Genomic DNA, 24827 nt, shown 5'->3' with positions numbered 1-24827 from the left:
CTTCCAGAGGATCAGAAAGGTGCCTCCAGCCCCAGGGATGACAAAATGGACTTACAAATCACTGCACTGAAGTTTTGCCCTGGAAAAACCAGATGGCCCAAACGTAGAGCTGGATATTGATGAAGTGTGGAAATGTGCCTCAGGTGAGACAAGAGGAAGGAAGTCAAATTCCATTCCAGTGCTATACCTGATTCCATCTTTGTTTCACTGAAATCTTAATTCTACCTTAGAAGATGAGTTGACATGTGTGGCTATTCGGGCTGTGTCCTGCACAACTCATGATCACCTGTCTACAGTTGGCTATTGTCCCCCTATGTGATAAGGACCCTGAGAACTGAAGTGACTCGACTAAGGTCCTTTGTTCAGAAAGTAGCAGAGCTAAGCTGAGAAGGCTTCTTCTGACTCCTATTCCAGGAACTTATTTAGGACCTTCTCTGGTGTTAAAAAAAATCTGGTTGCGTGCTGGGGATGTGGCTCAAGCGGTAATGTGCTTGGCCTGGCATGTGTGGGTGCTAGGTTCGATCCTCAGCACCACATTAAAAAATAAATAAATAAAGGGCTGGGGATGTGGCTCAAGCGGTAGTGCGCTCGCCTGGCATGCGTAGGGCCCGGGTTCGATCATCAGCGCCACATACAAACAAAGATGTTGTGTCCGCCAATAACTAAAAAAAAAAAAAATGTTAAAGAATTCTCTCTCTCTCTCTCTCTCTCTCTCTCTCTTAAAAAGAAATCTGGTTGCCTACCAGAACGTTCTGTGTGATTAGGATACCATAACCTTTCCTTCTGTCTTTCTTTCATTTCCCCCTTCCACATTGTCTACTTGAGATGACATGGAAGGTACTTTATAAATGCAAATGTTTGCTATTTGATTAACAGATGGAGGAGCCCTCTGGATAAGTCAAGGCCTATAGGACCCTGGTTTATTTGGGTGTGGCATCCCTGCAGCGCACAAGAAGGGCCCATGGTGCACTGGAGACTGTATCACAATGACATCCTCCTGCTACAGGTGATGTTGGCTGGGTCCCGAGGATCTGTACTCTATCAATTCCAGGATGTACCTACCAGGCTAACTGAAGGGATCAAGCTACTCATTAAAATGTTGGCAAAGGTGTCATGTTCAGGCACTGTTATTGCACCAAATGATAACACTCAGTTGCCAGGTTAATTTACAGGTCTTTCTGACTCAAGGATATTTACCATAAATCCACAGAGTGGAGAATGGGGAAGGAAGGTACCCAGATGGACACCACCCACCCACCCCAGAGACCCTAAGAGAGAGGATTCTCCTCTGGAAAAGTCACAAGCATGTTCTAAAGGACCCACTTTACCCAATGACACACGGCTCATCCTATTATCTCATCATACTCACAAAACCCAACTTCACGTGCAAGCAGATTAAAAAACACAGATGGACACGTATAAGCGAGACTTGAAAGTTATTTCCCGATGAAAAAGAAGGCAAAATATATTAGCGACTTAATCCTTTGGGTAATAAAATAAGTTTATTTATATATCCATGGTAGCGGAATTCTGTGGGTACGGAAAAATAAGTCATACATCCACAAATGTATATATAACATATGTATCCTTGATTACATATATTATATATAAATTTTACTTTACAAACAGATTTCTCACTCTATGTACTCACACACGTTGATATAGTCAATGCAATAGCTAAAGAAACATGAGAAGGTTAAGGTCAGAGAACAACATAGACAGTAACAGAAAAAACAAATCTCAGGGCAACATTTAACCTGCTCCTTTGGGGGCTGAGAGACCACACAACTCGGGTCGAGGAGGTTCATACAGACATCGAGAACACACATTTTCGAAGGCCATCTTGCTTTTTTTGAAAAAGGGCAACGTGGGTGGGAAGGAGAAAGTCATGGTAAGAAGACCACAGTAAGTAACAACACAAACGGATGAACCGACATTCAATTTCAATTCCCAATCTGCCTATAAGAACATCTATATTCAAAATAGACTATCAAACTATTTTTCTTTTTTAGAGAAAGGAAGCGTCAAAGCAGTTCTCTTCTCTTCTAGCCACTCTTAGGAAAATATCAGAGAAGCGGCCACCTCTGGAAGCCCCTCTTGTGTGGCTGAGAGTCTGAGCCTCACTGGTGCTGGTCTCTGGGCACCGTGGGAGTCCGGAGGCAGCCTGGCGGGATGCAGGGAGCAGGAGAGAGAAAGGAGGGCAAAAGAAGAGCCCATAGCAGATCCTTGGGCCCAAGGGGCAAGAGGGTCTGCAGTACCTCTGCGGGTGGACGGAACCAGCTTCTGGCTTCTCCCAAGTGGCTGGCTTTGGCAATCTGGTTTGCTTTAGGAGTGCAGGAGGAAGGTTTCAAAAGTGGCAAGCCCTTAGACCTGTTCCTTGGGACACAACACCATCATCACTTTTGGAGAAAACCCCAATGAACATCTGATCCTTAAGGAAGGGCGAGGGTTCTAAAGCTCCAGGGTTGGGACCTGTGCCTACACCCTCCCTGAGAGAAGAGGCGACATTGTGGGATGCAGATGTGGGGCTTCCAGGGACGGGAGGTCCTGTGGTTGGCCTGGCGGGAGCACCCACGGGGTGATCACAGGGCAGGCGCCTTAGGATGCTTCCACGTCCTCCTCGGATCTCCTGAGTGTGGTCGGCTCCTGCCTCCGCCTACGACATGGGTGGCATTGAACTTGACATCCAGTGGTGTCACCGAGAGTCCCCAGGGTTCCTGTCCTCCAGGGTGAAGACATTTTCGCTTTTCCTGCTTTGGTTTGAGTATGCTGTACCTCGTGCTCCTCCTGGGTGGCCCAGTCCCCTTCACGCATGTGCACATGAGGAGGGAGGAGACGGGTCTCGAATCTAAGGAACCAGAGCTTTAGGAATCGGGCAACAGACGATGCCCTTGACCACTTTAGCATTCTGCTTGTCCAGGAGGTCGGTCTCTTCCCTCACCTGCCCGGGCTCCTGCGACTCCCCGAGGGCTCAGAGACAGTTATCAAGAGAAGCAACTGATGCCACTGCTTTGCTTAGAAATACCTTTATTTTATAAAGCCACGGGTCATTCTGTAAAGTTTTTTTTTTTTTTCTGATTTTTAAACCACACTTATAAAAAAGATGTTGACAATTCTTAGGAAAAAAAGCTGAAAATGTTTCTCATTAAGTCAGGGTTACACAAAGGTTATATTTATAATATATATATATTTGTATATTTATCATTTAGAGATGAAAAATAGGGAACGGCAGAGTGAAGGCTGCTGCAGCTAGATCTCGGACACTTGATCGTTTCCCACGAACAGTGTCTCTTGACAGAAGGGGTTCACGAGGACCATCCCCGTGTCTCGATAGTCGCCGTTGGCTGGGGACCGGGGCTCTGAGAGCTGGTCCTGGGGAGAGAGAGGGAGGAGATGCTGTGAGCTGGGGAAGGTGTTCTCAAACAAATGCACACAGAGGAACATTTATTTCAGGATCACTTGGTATGCGTTTGTCACCTCTACTGCCAAGGCGGGGGCGCAGAGTGCTCTCTGCTGTTCTTTCAGATTTTTTTTTTCTAACGACTTCCAAAAAAGGCTTCCTGCTTCCTGAGTTACCCCTACCCTAAGGTTGCCAGAGATGGTACTGCTTTCCTTGACAAAGTCTTAGAGGGGCTCACTGTGCCGGACAGATATCGTGTGCATGGCTTGCTTCCTTCAAGGGCAAACATTGGTTCACTTGGACCTCAGACTCTACTTGTGTCTTTCTCATAGATCTCTGGGAGACGTCTCTGCTCTTCCTTCCTGAACGCACCTATGTCTACTCACTTCTTTCCTCTCCTGTCACCCATCAGAGTCTTTGATGTTCAATTTCTCCTCCTCCACCTGACCCTCTCAGAGCCTGTTCAGGATTATTGCCCAGTTTTTTGTGGCGCTAGAAGCTGAGCTTATAGCTAGAAGCTGAGCTCAGGGAACCTGAATCTCTGTGCGATTGTATAATAGATGGTCAGGGAAAATGCTCAAGCCCTGTCTGCTCAATCCCAGGAGCAGGAAAGCCTAGCAATAGGCAATCCACTGCTCAGAAGGCAATATGATTGCATTGGCAGGGAAGAATCAGGAAGGATTGCCACACCTGTGGGTTGCTAAAGGGCTGTCCTCAGATTCAGGTGCAGGTATTAACCCATTTTGTCCCATTGTCCCAGATTTGGGACACATATAAACACTAAAATTGAGGCAATGAATATAGCACTTATGGTAACTTTGAGATAATTATTATATTCACAGAATTGACAGCTTGGAAATTAATTGTTTCATTTAGAAAAATGGAAGAAAGAAAAGCCACAGCTTATTCCAACACTAAACAAGTGAAATCTAAGACCCTCTGAGCCATTTCAGGGCAAATGAACTCAAGAGAAGACTTAAGGTATAATGGCTCATGCTAGATCTGCCCACAAATATCTTTTTTTTTTAAGAAGCCACAATTAATTCTCTGTAGTTTATTTTTAAACAAAACATCGATGCTTTTTGAGGAGGGCTGATTGCTTCATGGATCACAAGGAGAGAAGAAACTCCACTGTTGATAAAATATCTTTTCAGGAGACAAGAAGATCCTTCCCAGGTGGGACTTTGCTGAGGAGGGTGGCCCGGGTCACCTTGCAGTAAAGGACAACAGGGCGGCACTCAGAGGGGACAGAAATCCCTTTTGTCCACCTTGCTGTTGGGTTGAGGGGGTTTGGAGGTTGAAATGTGGTCCACTGGTTTACAGTTCTTCCAAAGTAAGAGTGTGCCCTGGGTGAACCACATCATATGTGTCACTGCATAGAAAGAAGGTTATTTAGAAAACAACCAAGGCAGGAAAGGAGAGAAAGAAAGGAGGAGAAGGAGGAGGAGGAGGAGGAGGAGGAGGAGGAGGAGGAGGAGGAGGAGGAGAAGCAGGAGGAGGAGGAGGAGGAAGAGGAGGGGAGAAAGAGGAGGAGGATGAAGAAGAAGAGGAGGAGGAGGAGGAGGAGAAGCAGGAGGAGGAGGAGGAGGAGGAAGAGGAGGGGAAGAAAGAGGAGGAGGAGGATGAAGAAGAGGAAGAGGAGGAGGAGGAGGAGGAGGAAGAGGAGGGGAAGAAAGAGGAGGAGGAGGATGAAGAAGAGGAAGAGGAGGAGGAGGAGGAGGAGGAGGAGGAGGAGGAGGAGGAGGAGGAGGAGGAGGAAAAAGAAGAGAGAATAGGAAAATTACCAGGGAACCCCTGGCTGTCACCATCTTGCCTGTCTAATTCTGGATTTGCTTGGCTGCTTCCATGGACATGGATGAGGAACAGGGAGCAGAGAAACTTGCTTAGGCAAAGCATTTGGTGGTTCTAAGGCTGGTGGCTAAAAGGCAGGGGGTGGGTGATCTGAGAGTGTGCAGCACGGTGGAATTTGCTCCAGGACATCTGGCATGGTCTGCAGCCCACGCATGTCCCCAGCTGTCTCTGTCCAGGCTCCGGGCTGCCCTCCTCTGCCCTCAGACAGCGTGAGCTTAGATAATTGGAACAAATGGCCATATTTCTCTAAATAAAGCAGAAGTAGGTGAGTAGAGTGCGGGGAGGCGAACAGCACTAAAATCTGCTCTGAAGCCAGGCTGAGCTTTTAGCTGGGACTTGGGTGGCACCCTCCTGTTCTGGAGACCACGAGTAGCTGGGATGGCCCTTTCCACCAGAGGCTTTGGCTTGTGTTGGACGGTGGCCCTGGTGTTCCAGGGTGGAATAATGCCTGACCGTGGAACTCTGCAAGCGGGGACTTTACTGTGCTGAGCTCTAGAGCACTGTCCTTTGGCTTTGGTTTTCATTTACAGATATGCAAAAAGCATATGTGAAATTAAGAGTTCAGGGGCTCGCAGCCCATACTCAAAAATGGGGCCAGTTAGGGAGTTTTTTTGCCAAGTTAGAATTTTTTTCACCTACTCTAATACAAAATGTGCTCTGTCTCCACTCAAAGTTTATTCCTCCATGAAGCTGGCCTTCTGTTTGTCCTTTGTTTAATTTTTTTTTTAAATTAAGCAACTACTATGTGTTAGGGTAAACGGCAGTGAACAGAATTCATGGTTCCTTCATTTCATGTGATTTACCAGAGGGCTGCCTTGGGTCAGGCACTGTCCTAGGTGCTGGGAATGGAGCGGTGAACCCAAGGAACAAGGCCCCTGCCCTCAGGCAGTTTATATTGCAGCAGGAAATGGACCAAAACCAGGGCAAAAGAGGGATAAGGATGTGACATTAGGGGGCTCTTATCAGTTCAGAATAGTGAGGGCAAGACTCCCCCAGGAGATGACCTTTGAACAGAGACCAGAAGGGAGTGAGAGACATGCAGGAGAAAAGCATTCCAGAGAGGTGCCAGGGCAGCCGGCTTCCTGTGTAGGGGGAAGAGCAAAAAGACCAGTGCAAACCTAGCTGCCTAGCTGCTTGGGAGGCTGAGGCAGGAGGACGGCAAGTTCAAGGCCAGCCTGGGTGACTTAATCCGGAAAATTTTAAAAAAAAGGAGATGGTGGTGCTGGGGATGTAGCTCAGTGGTAGAGCACCTGTGGGTCCAATCCCAGCACCACTAAGTGGCTTGGGGGTGTGTGGAATGACATGGCGGTGGGCAGGGCCAGCTTCTGAAGAGTCTGTATGGAAGGAGGAGCCCGAATTTTATCTAATGTGTGAAGAGGAGCCACTGAGAGTCAGGAGCCTTGGCTGTCCCGGGGTCTGGCTGGTGGTGGCTGTCTTCATAGATTTCAGGTGGCCAGATGGTAATGGGGAGCCCCGATTTCAGAGCTGGCTGCAGCCATTATGAGGTGGGGTGAGGATGGGCTGGGCCCTGCTGAAGGAAGGATCAGCAGGACTTCTCAGACTGGGGCGCCAGAGGCAAAACCCTCTGCTGTGGCATCTATGTAACAAAGAAACCGTGAGAGTTTTGAGTTTGGGGGTGGGAGAGAGGAATGAAGAATTCAGACCTGGGCAGGTGGAATTTGAGACAATTATTAGACGTGTGTGTGGTAGGTAGCCGGGCATATGGGTCTGGCATTCAGGTGGCCGGGCATTTGGGTCTGGTGTTCAGGAGACATGTCAAGGCAAGAGAGAAATTTGGAGTCAATGATGTGGCAATAGCAATGGCTTTTCAATTGTGGAACTAAGTAGAAAAAGAGGAGCCAAGGCAGGACTGAGCCTGGGCTCCAGGGACAAAAGGCCAGGGAAAGACAGGGACTCAGTGACAAACTGGGAAGGAGCTGCCAGGAGTAGGGGAGAGCTGGAGAGGGACATGCAGTGGTGGTGCACGCCTGTAATCCCAGTAGTTCAGGAGGCTGAGGCAGGAGGATCGTGAGTTCAAAGCCAGTCTCAGCAACTTAGCAAGGTCCTCAGCAACTCAATGAGACCCTGTCTCTAAATAAAATACAAAATAGGGTTGGGGATGTAGATCAGTGGTTAAGTGCAACTGGGTCCAATCCTTGGTACCAAATAAATAAATAATAAATAAATAAATAAATAAATAAATAAGGAGGGGATGGCTGGTTGACTGGCAACGCGGCTGGTAGATCTGGTAAGAAGGGTGCTTAGAACTGACCACTGGGGTTAGCAGTGTGGAATCAACTGGCTATTCCATGTGAGCAGAATCAGACCAGGAGCCACGTGATCACAACTCCAGTGAATGCTAAAATGCTAAAATGGACAAGCACAGTGAGCCGAGGCCCTAGGGTAGAAGGCCAAGGTCAGCCTGGCAGGTCAGGGAAGGTCACATGCAGACGGGGCCCTGAATGATGGCAGAGGTCACTGAGGTGAACAAGGGGAGATACAGGAGACGCTACAGGAGAGGGAATGGCCCATGCACAGGTCTAGAGAGCGTGCGATGTCACTTGGTACCATGAGGGATCCTGTGTGGCTGGATCTCAGCAGGCGAGGGGGAGAGCAACGCCAGAACGTTGGCAGGAGGCAGGTCTACTTTGTAAAACACTTTGAACTTTAGCTAAAGAGCAATGGGAAGCTGCAGAAGGGTCTTGAGCATGGAGCTCTGTGGCCACACTGACATTTGTAATGGTCTGCCGGGGAAGTGGGGGGTGTGCCTCCCAAAGAGCTCTTCTCACCGGCCTGCCTGTTCAGAAGTCCGCCATCTTTCTCTTGGCCTGTCTCCACCGCGCCCTAGTTGACTATTATTTCTGCTTGGTTTTTCTGTCTGTTTTCCCATCCATTCATCCATCTACCAAACCACCCTTCTTTTCCTTCCTAATTCATTCTCTGACCACACATGGAGAGCCTTCACCAGGCAACAGCATAATTCTCCTAACCCTGGCTCACCCAGCCCTAGAGACCTCCAATGACCCTTTGCTGCCCCAAAGTAACGTCCACAATCAGTGATACCCCATCCAGGATCATGCTTCATCTGGCCTCTTCATCCCTCTTTCTTGCTCCCCCCTGCTGTTCCCCCTGCTCCATGGGGAATAAAAAGAGTGTGGACTCCGATCACAGAGTCAAGGCCAAGCTTTCTCACTGGCCAGCCAATAGCTGCGGGCCAGCTCTCCCAGTGACTTCTCCCTCTCCAGTGCCTTCTCCTTGGCCTGATGTACTACACCCCCACCGGATCCCTTCCTGGACTTAGGCTTCTTCTTTTCCACGATGCCTGCTTGAAATCCAGATGTCCTTCCCAGCACCTCCCCTGGGCATGCTTCTCTTCCCTGTAGCTCTTTGTCTGTAACCGGTCCTTGTGTCCCCTAGTCTGTTTCTGAGGGATGCTGGGGTTCATCTCCCAGCCACATCTCAGACTTTTGAGCCCCTGAGAAGAAGCTGTCATCTCCATGGTGCCCCCCAAGTGCCTGCCACCAAACAGATTCTCAATCGGTATTTGTTATTATTCCTGGAAACCAGGAGTGCTAAGAACACCGCTCCTCCCACGTGCAGAAGGCACCGGGGAATTCTTGTTAAAATGCAGATCCTGGTTCAGCAGGGCAGGGGTGGGCATGGCGGCTGCTGCCTGAGCATAGAGCACTGGGATGGGCGGGGGCTCTGTGGCTCTCTCTTAGGGGCTGTGCTGTTCCCTGCACTCCTGGGGGTCCTCGAGGTGTGAGGCTCCTTACCTCGGAGGTCTCCAGGGACTGAATCTCCCTGGGCAGCTCCACGGCGTGCCTGTTAAAGTAGTCCATGGTGATGGCGTTGTTCCAGTAGCTCAGGTTGTTCTCGGGGTTGGCTGTCTTCTTCTTCCTCCTCATGCAGCACACAGTCAGCAAGACGGCTGTGGAGAGAGTGCAAGTCAGAGAGGGAGGTGACAAGGACAAGGACGGAGGAGGCAATGGTCCTGGCGATGAATGCCCGTCTCCAGGCAGGGCTTGAGAAGGCCAGACATCCTTCCTTCTTCTATTCCTTTGTCCTTCCAACCGGTATCTATGTATATCGAGTGCCTATCTTGTGCCAGAAACTGTTAAAAATTATTGGGGAGGTAGGTGCCACAGTCTGGCTGGGCACAAATCAAGAGCCACTCAAACAGGAACAAACTTTATTTCCAAACTCCACCAGCACACTTCCCAGGAACACTCCCCGGGAACTCTCCTGAACACCACCCATGCGGCTCCTCCAGGAACACACCACACCGGGGAACTCCCTCTCCTGGCACTTCCCCAACCAATGCAACTCTCCAGGAATCCCTGCGAGAACTCCAAAGTAGCAGGCTGAGGCGGACAGCAGGGGTCTAATATACGATGGAATCAATCCAGCATCATCTTAATGGCTCGCCTCTCAACTATTACTTCTGGCAAAATGCCAGGGGCCATTCCAACTTGGCTGTGGCTCTCAGCAGGTAGGGGTAGAAGAAAAGGACCCCTAACTTTCCTGAGCATCTATTGCAACACAAGTATGGAGGGATGCAGAGCGGTTAGACAATAATCACAGACAAAATGAATAAATAAGGCAAATTCAGGGAGTCATAACCATTCAATGAAGATAACAGGGTAACGTGAGAGAGATGATGAGGGGAGTTGGGGGAGAGGCTGATTTAGAATCACCATGATGGGCTGCCCTGAGGAGGTAACCTTAGAGTAGGGAGCCAGTTCTATTGTGGGATGGGACAGTATGTTCTAGGAGGGTGAACAGCATGTGCAAAGGGGCTGAGGTAGGAACAAGATAATTGTGCATGAGAACAGGAAGAGCAGCAGTGGAGTGGAGTGTGTGTGGAGCAGGAGGTGAGGTCAGAGCAGTGTTTACAGGCTGCCCCAAAGGGCTGAGGGTCCGGGGACTTGCATGGAGCTTGCTGATATCTATGGTTACCGCAGGTCTATAGTTTTAGTTGGCCAAGAAAGGTCTTTCCCTTGCTCATCTGGTGGGAAGGCTCCACAGAGCTTGGCTGCAAATAAGAGTGGATGCACCCTGAGCTGCACCTGTGGACTGAGGGGAGCATTCTCAGCTGGAGCGGAAGTATAGCAGAAAGGGGTGCAGGGCTCAGTGAATTTTATAAAATAAGCCCTTGACTTCTATAGAGGAACTGGAGGGCAGAGGCTCACAGTGAAATCCCTGATAGAACAGCTTTTCTGGCACTATCATGAGAAAAATCAGCAACCAAAAAACCTGCTAAAATCTATGCAAGAATTATGTTCTGGGCACATTAGAAATATGACTTCATTGCTGGGTGTGGTGGCACACACCTGTAATCTGAGACTTGGGAGGCTGAGGCAGGAGGTTGCAAGTTCGAGCCTAGCCTAACCAATCTGGGACCCTGTCGGAAAATAAAATATGAAAAGGCTGGGGATGTGCCATAGTAATAAAGTGCTGGGTTCCATTCTCTGTACTGCCCGGCCCCAATCTTCTTTTTCATTTAATTCTCCATTTAACACTTGAGGTCAGTATTACCAGGCTTACTGATTTTATAGATAGGAAAACAGGCTTGGGGAGGAAAAGTGATATGCCCAAGAGCAAACCTAGATACCTGGACTCCAAAGCCCATGCCCTTAAACATCCATGGTTCTGCTCTGGGCAGGTACAGAGGCTCAACTTGTGCAGATGGCCTGTTCAGGACTCAGGGGCCTGACTGCATGCACCCACTGTGACGTGTGGCTCTCTCCGCTTAATTGCTAGGACTCCCAGCCCCCAGGAGGAAGGCACATGTCTGGATTTTGTGGATGAACTAGGTATGGACAGAGTGGCTTGGGCACGCTGGCAGGGAAGGCTTCTGAGGTCATTGAGTGGAGTGGCCTATCCTGATTCACACAGTGGGATGGCAATGCAACAGGGTGATAAAAGTCCTCATGGGGAGAAGCCAGTAAGTGAGGACTGAGCGCATCCTACTCTAGGTTCTCTACCAGTAGAATCTCTGGGTGTGGCGCCGGGGATGGCCAGGGCTGCATGCACCCAACCTCTGGTGGTGCCAATCACTTCTGTGTGAGACAACAGGCAATAAATTGCAATAAGCAATAAATTGAATAACCCTTTGACGGGGGCAGGTTGCGCTGCCAGAGGCCAGCACCAGGGGGCAGCAGAGCACCGGTTCCATCCACAGCAGCCGGAGAGTCTGGCCAGCGTTCCGTGGGTCGCGTCAGTGCACCAGGCAGCTGCAAAAGCTGGCATCCATGCAGACTGAGACCTCAGAGCCAGACCCAGAGCCCCAGGGGGTGACTGGGTATTCTGTAGTTTTCTTTCCAGCTGCCAGCCTTGCTGGCATCTCAACCTAAAAGGCCTCTGAACAAGGTCAAGAGATAGGGTGAGTTTCCCTTTCCTTGAATCTGCTAGGAACTGTCTTTTTAAAATTGCTTCTCATCCTTCCAGGTTCCTTTTTTAAAAAAAGGCTCTAAAACATAAGGGAGATATCTGAATGGGCTAAAGAGATTCTAGAGATTAGCTGGCATCTAATTGTTCAGAGTTTTGTGGGTCTCCTTCTTGCCCTCCTTTGTCTCAAAAGTCTTTTCTTTTAAATAGTTAAAGGAGAAAACAGGGTGCAGAAAGGATCCGCCTGGAAACCTGCTCCTTCAGGCCACCTTCTCATTCTGCAGGTGAAACACCACAGCCGGAAGCCCAGCTGACTTGCCACCGGCCACAGGTCTGTGAGTGGCTGCGTTGGGACAGCACTTCAAGTCCCCTCTCTTATTTTCTGATGCGATTCTTCTTCATGGCCACTACCTGTCAGCCGGCTCCTGGACCTGGGACGATGAAATAGTGGGGGAATTCAAACTGGTGAAACAGAAGCCATGGAGAGAGGGATGTGGGCAAAGTGACACTCCCTCAGCTCCTGCTCCGTCCTGGTGGAGGGTTGTCAGGAAGGTCTCCTCTGTTGGGACAAACAGAGCCACTCTTCAACTCTTCAGAGCCACCTCCTATCATGTCACACAGACCCCAAACACAGGCTAGCAGGGGAGGAAAGGTGCCCATGAGCTAGATTTGTATAGTCTGTGCAGCCCTTTAAGGGAGAAGGGTATCTGCGCCTCCCATGTGGTCTTAGCTGTCCCCTAGTCAATATGGCAGGAGGGGATGTAGAATTTAGAATCTAGATGATAGTTGATCACTCGAATGACCTGAGTAAATTACTTAGTCCTTCTCAGCCTCAGCCTCCTCTGGGATGATGAGATGCAACCAGGCACTTGAAATTGTTCCTGGGCACAGTAGGTGGGTAACCAAACCTGTCCCTTCTTCCATCCTACATTCTTACTCTACAAAGTGGGGAATGGTAACCCGGAGAGGCCTGGGGAAGCCAGGTTGTGGGGCTTAGTGTCTGGCTCCCCTGCCTGGCAAGTGGGAATATGCCTAGAGAAGCCCAGCAGGGGGCGCTAGCTGGGAAGCACTGATAAGAGCTGTCAGAAGGAATGCATGACACTGCTGTGGCAGGGTGATATTCCCTGGACAACTGTACCTTGCCCTGGGCTTTCCCCCTCCCCTCTTCTTCCATTGGTCCATCAACTCGAAAGAGAAAAGCCTCCCATTCACCCTTCCTTCTAATCCCAACATCTTCTATTCTTTTCATTGCTAGGAGTCATTCTGACCCAGGATGTCTTATAGAATTACAAAATGACTGAAGGCCTAGGAGTGACACAGGAACCTATATTCTCAGAGCAGGCTGCATGAACAACCAACATGGCTACCCATCACTGGATGCAACGATAGGTTATCTCAGGAATGCTGCCTAATGCTCCAGAGTCTGGAGGGAATCAGACTGCCCTGGAGCAAGGTGCACATGAACTCTCAGGTGTCCAGGGTTGCTGGGAGGCTCAACTCTGTCTGCCAGGCTCAGCTTGGCAGATGAGCAGCACCGGCCAGGGGCCTCGCTGTCTGATCTCATCCCCCATTGCTAATGGCGGGGCAGGGAGAAAATATTCTGGAGGATGGATGTGACACATGTACACAGGCAAGAGAGCCTGGTAGGGCCTCCGGACTGATGTTCCTGTGAAAACCCAGACCACTGACTGGTGGGTGAGGACCACAATTCATGCCAGGCCAGAGGCTTCTAGTAGGAGGCTGTAGGTACCATGCATCCTGATGGTGGCAGCAGAGACCAGCTCAGGAGCCACATGGCTCCCCTGCTGTGGCTGGCTGTGGCTTGGATCCAATCAATTTCAGTTCTTAGCACTTCTGAAACCCTGTTGGCTGCGAGTGTCTGGCAGGACTCAGAAAAAAAAAAAAAAAAGCTTTTTTTTTTTTTTTTTTTTCAGCCCTGGCACAAATATACTCTTCCAGTCACTGGATGGAGTAAGGGATCTGGAAGGGCAGGTGAACTGTGGTTGCCCTTCTTGGGACAAAACAGGGGAGGTTTTGCTAACCCTCCCTGCTGCTTCTACCAGAAGCAGAGAAATCATGCACCCCCTGACCAGGGCCAGAGTTGATGCGGGTCCGAATGGCCAGAGGGAGGAAGTCTGCACTTGAACCTAGCCCACATGGCCTATAATTCCTGGTGGGAACATCGTCCAGACAGATGAGGACATTTCCAGAGACAGCCTGGGGTTTAGAGGCTCATAAACATTTTTTTTTATCTTAGTTTCCCTCTCACAGGGGCCTTCACAGAGTTAATGATGGTCCCATAGGAGTGGGACCATGAACAAGGACACAGAGCTGATATGAAGGCAGCCAGGGTCAGGCAGAAGTGAGGGACCTTCAGTATGGAGATGGACTTTGTCATTCCCAAGGGGCTACCAGAGTACTGTACTTTGAACAGAATTCATAATTCACTTTAGAAAATAAGATGTTCTACCCCCAGCATCTGAAGTCTCCTTTCAGAACATTAGGAGTGTCCTCCAGGTACAGTCCTGGGCTGTGTCCTTGCTCCTGTCTCTGCTGACATTTGGATCCATGGTGTAGGCAGCCTCTAGGATTTTCAGCTTTGCAGCAGGATCTAATTTCGAACTCACACTTCCCAGAAGCACAGGGGGAGAAGTAGGAGTCATTTTAGAACAGCAAAAACCAGGTGGGTGTGGTCTGCAGGGTCTTTGGGTCTACCCTGCCCTCTCTAGCTCAGGCAAAGGACAGCCAGGGGGTTACTGGGTGCTGAGAGTTGGGGAGAGTTGCACATCTGCGGTTCCCGAGTGCTTGGCACAGTGCCTGGCATACAGTGGGCACTTGCAAAACACTGCAACGAATCAGACAAATGGATTTGACACACCACCTCGGGGCTGACTGCTGCAAGATGGGGACTCTGGGCAAATTACTTTACCTAGCAACTTAATTCCCATCTGTAAAGGGTGGATGATGACCACAGTTCACCCTGGTACCTAGTTTCCGTTTTTTTGTTTTATTTTCTCTGACTAGTATGTTTTAAAGAAGGAATGATTAAGAAAACATACGGGGAACTCACTTTGTAAACTAGAGTATCCATCAAGACACATGTAAAGGGTGGAAAAGTAAAAAGCTGTCTCTTGTGTGGTTCCTTCTCAAACACGACCATTAATCATTTTATTGGGACAGGAGGTTCATGAATTCAAAGCCAGCCTCAGCAACTTAGCAAGGCCTTAAGCAACTCAGTGAGATCCTTTTTTTTTTTTTAAAAATGTATCTATATAGAAAAGGGCTGGGGCTGTGGCTCAGTGCTAAAGTGCCACTAGGTTCAATCCTTGGTACAAAAAAAAAAAAAAAAAAATTGGCCAAGAGTGCTACATTGTCTCATTATCATTCTTCCATTTTAGAAGTAGGCAATCACAGTTTATAAATTATGTGTTTCCATGAGAGACGATACATCTGCTTTTATTAAGAATGAAATATGCAACTTGCAAATATTTTCATTTTTCCTGATTAGGGTCCTAGAGCAGCAGCAGGCTGCCTGAAAACACGAAAAGTTTGTGTGGCTTAATGAGCAGGCGGAAGTGGCTCCTGGGAAGAATCTAGATTCCAGATTAGAAAATATCTGGGGGGAGTCTAATGCCAAGTGGAAATCCCAGCTCATGTTAAAGGCATGAACTGCTTGCACTAATCCATGGCATGAGGGAATCTGGGGGGTCCTGGGTTCACAGCCTGCACTGGAGGAGGCCTCTGCCCTGTGGGAAGCCTGTTGAGATCAAGGTGCGCCCATGGCGTGACCTCAAGTCAGTACAACCAACAGGGCTGATGCCAGCGCAGGTTGACTGTGGCCAAAGCATCCACCATTAGCTTCCTCCATCATGGCTGGGCATGTGTGAAAAACTGTGTTCCTTTTTAGATAAACAGGAATAAAGTAGTGGCCATACAGAGGGGACAGATGGGGGACAGGACCAGGGCCAAGGCAGCCCTATGAAGGAGACTTGAAGGTCAAGGATGAGCAGATTGGACAAAGAACGCTGCCCTTGAGAGCCATTCCATTGCTCCCAGATTGTTACATGGACTGTTTTGTGTGGTGTCCGAAGGCACAGCTTGGGGTCATGGGATAAAAATTATAAGGGGGCCAACTTCAGGCCCCCAGGAGAGCAAGAGAAATCCTGAAGGGTCCAAGAAGAAGAGGCTGTCCAGGGAGTGAGGAGTATGGTGGGAGCTCTCATCTCTAGAAGGGTCCAGGGGGTGGCAACCAGGTGGGGTGGGATGGGGCTGAGGCCAGTGAAGATTCTTGCAAGGTTACCAGAGAAACTGAGAATAGAAAGATCAACCACCCGGAGAAGACGAAGGAAGCCCTAAGGTTCTGAGAGACCACAGCACACTCTTTATGGAGACATCGGGGAAAATGTCCCCCGACTCCTCACTCACACAGGGACCAGCAGCAGTAAGGAGATGCTGGTGGACCTCACGAGAGCAAAATGGAAGGATGAGGTCCACCCTGCACCCAGCTCATACCACCCAAGAACAAATAAAGCGGGCTGGGGGGTGGCGTCCAGGTGGAGAGGAGCTAAAATGCACATAACCACATAACTCTCAAGCCTTCCTTTAGCTGCAAGAGCCATGTTTTTTGTTTTTTTCCCCCTAAGGCCCATGGAACTCCCCACTGCATGGAAGCATGACCTCCTCTTCTTTCTCCAGAGAAGGGAGTGAGGAGAAAAGGAATGAAAAGACAAGAAGGAATGCGGAGGAGGAGAGGTCCGTGAGGACTTGGCTGGTTGGAGGCTGTTTCTTTGGAAGGCTCAGCTTTCACCCTCTGACTTCATGCCATGTTACTATAGGGTCTGGCAGGCTGCCCAAGAGGCAGGGCAGTGTCATGGCAGGAGCACTCACTGGAAGGTGCTCTGAGGTCCCGTCCCAGCCCTGCCTGTGACTCTTGGAACCTGAGTAAGCTTTTTATTTTTATTTTTTTTTTCCTGAAAAATATATGGTTGGATTAGATTGTCTGTAAGGTCCTCCCCAGCTCTTGGGAACTGTGGCTTTATGACCTGAGGACATTTGAGCCATGGCCTGGCGGGTCCCAGAACCAGGGACAGAGTGAAGCCGCAGCGATTATTGTCTCCTGCTCCCTGGTTTCCTGGGACTCGGGGAACCTTGCAGCCCACTGGGTGGGGGGGGGTGGGAGAACTCTAGGGCGAAGGATGAGTACTGTTGGCATGGTGGGCGGAGAGGGAGGAGGGAGGGGAGTGGGGAGAAGCGAGGTGGCACTTACAGCAGGAGGAGATGGGTACGCTGATGGCCAGGATCACCCAGACGATGTCCATCTTGCTCAGGCAGATGGTGGTTCTGTGCTGGGGCTTGTCTCCTTCAGCCACGTGGGAGATGTTCCCTGCTGTTCCGGGCTTCCAGGTCCCGGCGGGGACCAGGCGGTTGAGGAAGTTTCCTGTGGCTGTGGACACCACGGTGGAGAGAGGACTGGGCACCCTGTCGGTCACGGTGGGGGAGGCCGCAGCCTCCTCCTCGGCTGGAGAAACAGTGTTTTCTGAGGCCCCGGGGGGACGGGCTGGGGCCTGTGGGGTTGTGGATGCTCCCTGAGGAATCCCCTGGGAAGGGGCTGAGCCACTGGCATCAAAGGCAGCCTGGGTGGACCCCGGGGCAGCTGGGAAGACCCCAGAGCTGCCAGACGGAGGTCTGTTGGTGCCAGGGGTGACGGTAAGCCAAGAGTCACTGTGGCTGGGGCTGTCCTGCGCGTCACCACGGGGGCGTTGAGAAGGCACTGGGGCAGGTTGTGGACGGGCAGGGGCACCTGAGGCGGCGGTGGCGACCGGCTCCCCTCCTGGGCTGGTGAAGGTGGGGACACCCCCCTGGTCTGCTCTGCTAAGGCCTGGCTTGTCCTCTGCAGGCACCGCAGGGGTAGTGGGGGGTGCCCACGAGGTACTTCCGGATGCTGTGGTCACAGCCACTGTCTGGGGCTGTGGCGAAGAGGCGTTCCCCCAGGGTGGGGTCCTGGGGGAAAGGGCCAAGGGTTCGGGGTCCACAGACCCTGTGAAGTTGCCCTTGTAGATCTGGAATATCTTCCCCAGGGGTCGCTTCGGCCCCAGGTGCGTGGAGCTCTGATTGCGTCCTCGGTGGCCTTCTCTCCTCCCAGAGTAGCCGCCACCGGGGGCAGGTGGGACAGGGCGCGATGAACCCCCAGCCCCCTTTCGGGAAGAGCCGGGGGGCCTGGGGTGCCTGCGGGTGGTAGCCCGGGGGACCGCGGCGGTGGGCCGGCTGGTGACTCCTGTTGGCTTTGTCAGCAGGATGGTGGGGGCGGCCTCCCCTGGGGGGCGGCCCTCTGAATGCGAGGGTGTGGTTGCCATAGGAACTGAAGGGGAACCTGTGAGCTGCAGGGGCCTTTCGGGATGGGGGGTGGTTGCTGTCACCACGATGGTGGGAACAGTGTTTGTAGGAGGGTGCCCATCTGGATGGGCTGTCGTTGCCGTGGTAGCTGCGGCCTGTGAGGAGGGTCCATCGGGATGGGGGTTCAGAGCCGTGGAGGAGGGTCTTGTAGGGCTGTCGGATGCTGTCACCATGGTGCCTGGGGGACTGCCTGAGGGGAGGACCTGGAGAGATGCCCTGGGAGATGGTTCCTGGACAGCAAGTACCAGTGCTTCGGTCAGTGCCAAGGTCAGGAGGAAGCCTAGAGAGGGAGACAGAGAGGAGAGGTGAGGTTCCCGAGGAGCTGTCTATAGAGGCGCCCTCTTTACCCAGGACCTTAGGAAGTTCTGAGATTGCGGGGGATACGTCAGGAGCATTTTTGAGACTCACAGTGATGCACTGCATGATACTCAGGGGGACACAGAACCATATGTGCAGCTAGACATGGCTAGGAAGAGATGCCAGCACCAGGAGACCCAGAGCCAGTGGAACTGGCTGGACCATCCTTTCTCAAATGTCTTAGGCCATCAGCCTTTGCCTAAGGCACGGCAGGAGCTTCAGAGGCTATGGCTTCCATGGTACCTTGTCTTCTACAGCTAAAGAGTGAGCAAGGCCAGCTTGGCCACATGAGCCACTCAGAACTGCATGAGGAAGGCCGGCTGGGCAGATCGAACCAGCTCCTCTTCCCTTCTCTGAACTGGACAAAGGTACAAATGTCGAGCCTCTGCTCACCAAGACCGAATCACCGAACAATTAAAGAGGGGCTACCCTCTCCTTGACCCTGAGGACCCCAAATGGAGCAGAGCAGCACCTGGCTCTGGATGAGCTTGCATAAATCCACAAACAATCCTAAAAGAAGGCAGAGGTGTCTCAGTGTCAAAGAGGAGGGACAGAAGGAAGGGGACACTGGTCCAGGGAAAGGGCATTCAGATCAGACACCCATAAAGCACTTGATACAGAGTTTGGAATGGAAAACGCACTCTATACAAACCAGCTGGCATTGTAATTTTTTGTTATTAGTAACAGCTCTTCCGATGGCACCTAAGTGGCTGAACTCTGAAAAATCTCCTGGGTGGTATCCAGTCTTTTTGAGTAGGAAGAGCCCTTTTGAACATTTTTTTAAAAAAATTGCATGATAGTCAATGTGTGTACTTTTTAGTTCATTGAAAAGATGCAAAAGATAAAAACCTATACATTTAAAAACATTTCTAAATATGCATGGTCTTATTAATCTTAGCAGCATGAGTCAGTCTTTAAAAATAATATCTCATATACACCGTCGGATCCCTCAGATCACAGACTGCCAGGCGGACTGGGCCTGCACGTGGGTTAGGAAGAGCTGGTCTCTCCTGCTGAGGAGCGGCAGACATTTCCTAGGTCCTGATTCTGACCTGCCCACTCCCCTATGAACACACTTCTTTGCGATTCTAGACTTTGGCCCCTGGACTAACTTTGTCAGAGCTCTTGTCCAGATTCCAGCAGGACATATGGTCAACGCAGGGGCCCCAAATGGGATTCACACACTGGCTGGGAGGGCCAGGAGCTGCTGACAGGGGCAGGGACCCAAAGCCCTGTGATCACCTTAGGTACGTGTGTAGACCCCTGTGCCTCTCACATGAACTTCTAAGTGAGAGGTGAAGGGTTAAGGAACTTGGGGTTGAGTGAAGGTTACCATGCCCATCATCCCTAGGACCATTGGTCGGCCCTAAGCAGCCTATTCTTTTAGGCATTCATTCATGGCTTCAATCATACATCAACAGAGCACCTGGCTTATTTCAGTCAGTCCTAAAAATGTGCTTGATTTAATCCTCACAACCACTTTGCACAGTGGGAAACTGAGGCTCGAAGAGATCATATCAGAAGTTTGTGAAACCAGTTTTATCTCTAAAATGTATGCTTTTCCTGGTCAACTGCACCCATTAATACAGGAAGAAGAAGAGGATCTGAAATCACATCCACAAAAGAAACAATGTGTTGCTATGCTTGTTGGCTCTGTGTTATCTCAGCTCCCCTTCACCCAACCCCACACACCTTGCACCTTAGCACCAAAGGAACAGTCTTGAGGCTGATGGGCAATCGCCAATGTTTCATAGAATATTCCCTTAAAAGCCCCCAGGTTGTTTCATGAGTGACTTGGTTCGATATAAATGTTGTTAAGACCTGAATTGTGTCCCCCACCTTGAATTTATATATGGAAGTTCTAACCTTCAAGAATCTCAAATATATGTGACTATATTTGGAGATAATCAAGTTAAAATGAGGCCAATAGGGCAACTTTAATCTGGTCCAACTGGTGTTCTTCTAAGACGAAGAGATTAGAACCTATAGAGTGACACCAGGGGCTTTGTCTGCAGAGGGATGAAATCGTGAGGTCAAAGCAGAAAGTGTGTAGGTGGTAGGAAAGAGGCCTCAGGAATCCAACCCTGCTGCCATCTTCATTTTGGACTTCCTGCCTCCAGAACCTATAAAGAGGTATTTTGTTATAGCAGCCTAGCCAACTAATACAAACTAATACAAGCATTTGTCTGAAAAGGGAGAGACAGAAACTGGGGCTTGTGTGCAGGTAGTTTATATTGGAGGTGATGTGAGGTCATCCGTCGGGGTCTGAGATGAGTGAAATAGGGAAAAACCATCCGGGGCAGCTCTGAGATGATGGGGTGGGCAACTCAAACTCACTGGGTATGTCTGAGGAGCTGGGTATGCTGAACCCCACATTGCCTGCTTGGAGAATACTCACTCACCTAGGGGCTGTCCTCTACACTAGCCTGCACTAGCTGAGTGGGCCTCCCCTGCACTCCCTGGACCTCATGAGGCTGAGTCAGGGAAGCCTTGGGCCTAGGGTCTGACAGATAATGCCTGCCCTCAACTGGTGGGGCTGCAACAGCTGGAGCTTGCTGTGAAAGAGCAGCCACTCTGGCCTCCAGGAGAATTTTTTTCAGCACTCCATAGGCAGAGGGGTTATAAGGCCTAGTCTTCAAAATACTCAGGGAGAGAAATTGCCCTGAATTCCCCACTGTGAGCACTGCACAGTCTCAGAGCCTCCCAGCAGGAAGCCCAAGGAACTTGCTGGAACTTACTCTGTAAGTCTCTTGGCCCTTGCTGCTGCTGTTTTTCTGCATCCTGGAAGTTATAAGTCCTCTCTAGGAGGACTGTAAAATGACCTCTCAGCCACTTCTTTAATCTTTTTTTTTTCTTCTTCTTTCAGTACTGGAGACTGAACATAGGGGTGCTTAACCACTGGGCAACACCTCCAGTCCTTTTAAATTTTTTATTTGAGACAGGGTCTGGCTCAGTTGCTTAGGGCCTCATGAAGTTGCAGAGCCTGGCCTGAAACTTGTCATCCTCCTGCTTCAGCCTTCGGAGTTGCTGGGATTACGGGTGTGAGCCGCTTCATGAGATTAGAGTGAATCCTTGATATAACGAACAGGTACGGCCATCATAGGCTTTTACCTGGAGATGACACTTGGATGTCACAATGAAGGACCCTGAAGTTCACCTAATGCAATCCCTTCATTGCACATAGGGAGACCCTGGTGGAGGGGACTTGTTGGAGAACACACAGCTGGCTGGGGAGACCGCCAGGACCACGGGACCACGGGACCACGGGACCACGGCCATGATTTCAAAGCAACTTTTCAATTGTATCAAAATCACGGCCCCAACATGCCCTTCCACCACCATTGCCACCTTCATTATGGAAATCAGACAGGAGTTCACCTCTCCTCCTTGGCACGAAATGTTAGCAACTGAATGTGATGCACACTGTCACAATAAACGTGCAAGGCCTTCAACCCGGGCTCCCCTAACACATGCAAATTTTCATTCAAGACCCTTTGTGCTGGCCTACACACTCCCCTCCCCACAATCTGGGGCTACTGCTGTTTTGCATATCTTTTGCATTGATTTGCATAATGGACTCTGGAGGCTCTAATTCCAAATATCTAAGAGAGACTAAAACGAAAATCTAGCTTGACATGCTTAAAATGTGGAACCAATTTTTAAAACGTGTCAGAATAAGGGTAGGTGTTGGGGATGGAAGCCCACAGATTGACAGATGCCCAGATGTCTCAGGAAGACTTCCTTCTTCCTAGAATTCCACTGCATACGTGATCTCAGGAGCCAAGGGAAGGAAAGGGACTCCTTCTCGTGTGTTTATTTGGTTGGCTGCCTGTACTCCATAGTGGGCATGACATTTGCATCTGGCAAAGGCAATTGGTAAAGAAAAAAATGTCTAGTATTGTTTAATACACCGAGCAATTCCTATGTGCCACGTACTACTCAAAGGTAACCTGCGTGGACATACTTAATCCTCTAGCAACCTGATGAGGCAGGTACTATTACTAGGTCCCTGTAACAATTGAGAGAAAGAAGCCAGAGGGGTAGAGGAACCCATTCATGGTCACACAGCTGGGGAATGGCAAGCTGGGATTCGAACCTGGGAAGTATAGCCCCGGAGTCTACACTATCAACCACTTCACTTACCAAGCCTGCTCTGCTGTCCCACCCCTCTGCCCCCTCAGGATGCTCCGCACAGTCAAAAGTAATGATCTACAATCTTTGGTAATTATTTTCCCCTGCTGGTCTCTTCTCTCTTACCTATTTCCTTCTATCTTGATTCCAGGGCTTCATTTGACACATTTGATATTCTTTTAAATAATTTCATTAATTAGCTTTATTGTGCATGTATGGGGGTGGGGGTGGGGAAGCTTGTATCAGGACAATAAAAGCATCAGAAACCCCTGCTTTAATTCACTCCTCTTTCCCAATCCTGACATCTCATGCATGCCTTTGTTTGGGAGAAGAAAAATTACTTACATAAATTAAATTTTTCTTAAAATTGCTTTTACACACAGACACACACCATATTTGATCCATGGATAATTCATAAAAATAGAAAATCTATCTCATTTCCTTGCAATTTTAAATATCTTCTTGTGAGTAGATCCTCCTTTCACATTAAACTAAGTTTCTACTGCAAGATCTTTTTGGCTTTTTTTTTTTCCTTTGGGTACCAGGGATTGAACTCAGGGGCTCTCTACCACTGAGTCACACCCCCATCCCTATTTTGTGTTTTATTTAGAGAAAGGGTCTCACTGAGTTGCTTTAGTGCCTCACTGTTGCTAAGGCTGGCTTTGAACCTGTGATCCTCCTGCCTCAGCCTCCCATGCTGCCTAGGATTACAGGTGTGGGCCACCACACCCAGCTTGGCCATTGCCTTTTGAAATCCCTGTGGCAGAGAATCACAGGAGTCGGAGTCATTCCACTTCAGTAAGCAAGGCAGCAGCTTAGCCATGCTGAATATTTGGTATGGTGTTTTAAAGTCACGCTTGCAAGTTCTCAGAAACTCTTCCACCAAGGCCCGGGGTTGGGTGGGGTGGGGGAGGAGCAGGGGGTGGCGGTATCTATTTTTCCTCCCTTAGTGCCTAGGTGGGTCTTTGTGACTGTTTTGAACAGAGTGCGGCAGAGGTGACATCACATGCTTACCATGGCTGGGGCAGAAGAGGTTACAGCTTCTGCATTTCTCTTGGGGAGTTTGAACTCCCATGTGAGAAGTCAAGAGCCCTCAAGGCAGGCACATGGAGTAGACCCTGAGGCACACGGCAGGAACACCAGAGAAGCCCCCACTGTCCCAGTCCCACCCAGGCACCAGGCCTGACAGTAAAGAAGTCTACAAGATGAGCCTGGCTCCTGGACAGCAATCACACAAGCCACCCCAGTGAGAACCTGCCTCCCTGAGCTCAGTCAGCCCTGAGATTCCTGAACAAAGAAATTATTTTGTGACTGCTTTAAGCCTCTTATGGGTATTTTTTTGTTTTTATTGGAACATGCTGGCTGCAATGGGTGGAATGGGTCCCCCAAAGATCATGAGTTGTTAACTTCCAGATGGGGAGGTGGGCCGGTGGGAGGTGTCTGGGTCATGGGGGCACCAACCTCATGCATGGATTCATGTCATTTTGGAGGGAGAAGGTTCATTAGAGCAGAAGACGGTCCTTTTTAAAGAGATGAATTGGGTCCCCTTTGATCTCTTCTGCCATGGGATAACCCAGCACCAGACCCTTACCAGATGCCAGTCCCTCCATCTTGGAGTTCCTAGTCTCTGAAACTGTGAGAAAATAAATTACCCAGTCTCTGACATTTTTGTTACAGCAGCACAAAAGGACCTAAGACACTTGGGACTTTAGCTTCTGCATGTGATGTTTGGATAACACAAGGAAAGAGTGTCGACAGCACACCAAGTCTGGCCATCAGGGAAGCCGATGTCTACATGGGCATTAATATGAAACCTTGCCAGGAAATGACCTTTTCTAATTTCAAGCTCATCACCTTTTATTTGGTGATGAGCTCTCTTGGTATCATCCTACCGATGAGAAGGTGGAGGCCCAAGAAATTGAAATGACTTACCCTGGGCACTCAGCCACATTGGGGGAGGGCTGGGAGGGACAGTGGCCAATTCACTGCTGGCCAAGTCCACTAAGTTCCATAGTCAGAGTTTCTCCATTCCCTGTGGTTCCAGGATTCCTGTGTGCTCTGACCTCTGAACTCCAATGATTTCTTTTATCTTCAAGATTAAGTATAAACTCCTAGATCTTTGGAGCCTGGTTTTCCTTACTCAGAAATAAATATGTAGCCTTGACTCAGGGTGAGCTGAGTGACTGCTCTCAACAGGCATAAGCCATGCCTGTGACCTGTGACCTTGGTGCTTTTTTTTTTTTTAAATGGAACCAAAGAATTTTCAGAACCAATCTTTGTGGCTGCCTTTTCTATAGGGCCACAT

At 49.8% G+C, this 24827-nt stretch overlaps 1 protein-coding gene across 13 annotated transcripts in view; it reads right to left on the bottom strand.

Moving 5' to 3' along the window:
• Positions 1–1480: 1480 nt before the first annotated feature.
• Tmem108 (transmembrane protein 108) overlaps positions 1481–24827 on the bottom strand; it is a 297680-nt gene continuing 274333 nt past the window's right edge. For all 13 annotated transcript variants that reach the window (XM_021727548.3, XM_021727550.3, XM_021727549.3 and 10 more), the window contains 3 exons: positions 16908–18314; positions 9028–9182; positions 1481–3372 (listed from right to left, as the gene is read on the bottom strand). In XM_021727548.3, the coding sequence (XP_021583223.2) occupies positions 3250–3372; positions 9028–9182; positions 16908–18314 (1685 nt within the window). In that variant the 3' untranslated portion in view covers positions 1481–3249. The remainder of the gene's footprint in view (positions 3373–9027; positions 9183–16907; positions 18315–24827) is intronic.

This window comes from Ictidomys tridecemlineatus, chromosome 3 (assembly GCF_052094955.1).
Source record: "Ictidomys tridecemlineatus isolate mIctTri1 chromosome 3, mIctTri1.hap1, whole genome shotgun sequence".
NCBI classification, from domain to species: Eukaryota; Metazoa; Chordata; class Mammalia; order Rodentia; family Sciuridae; genus Ictidomys; species Ictidomys tridecemlineatus.
This window is presented reverse-complemented; position numbering and strand designations above follow the sequence as displayed.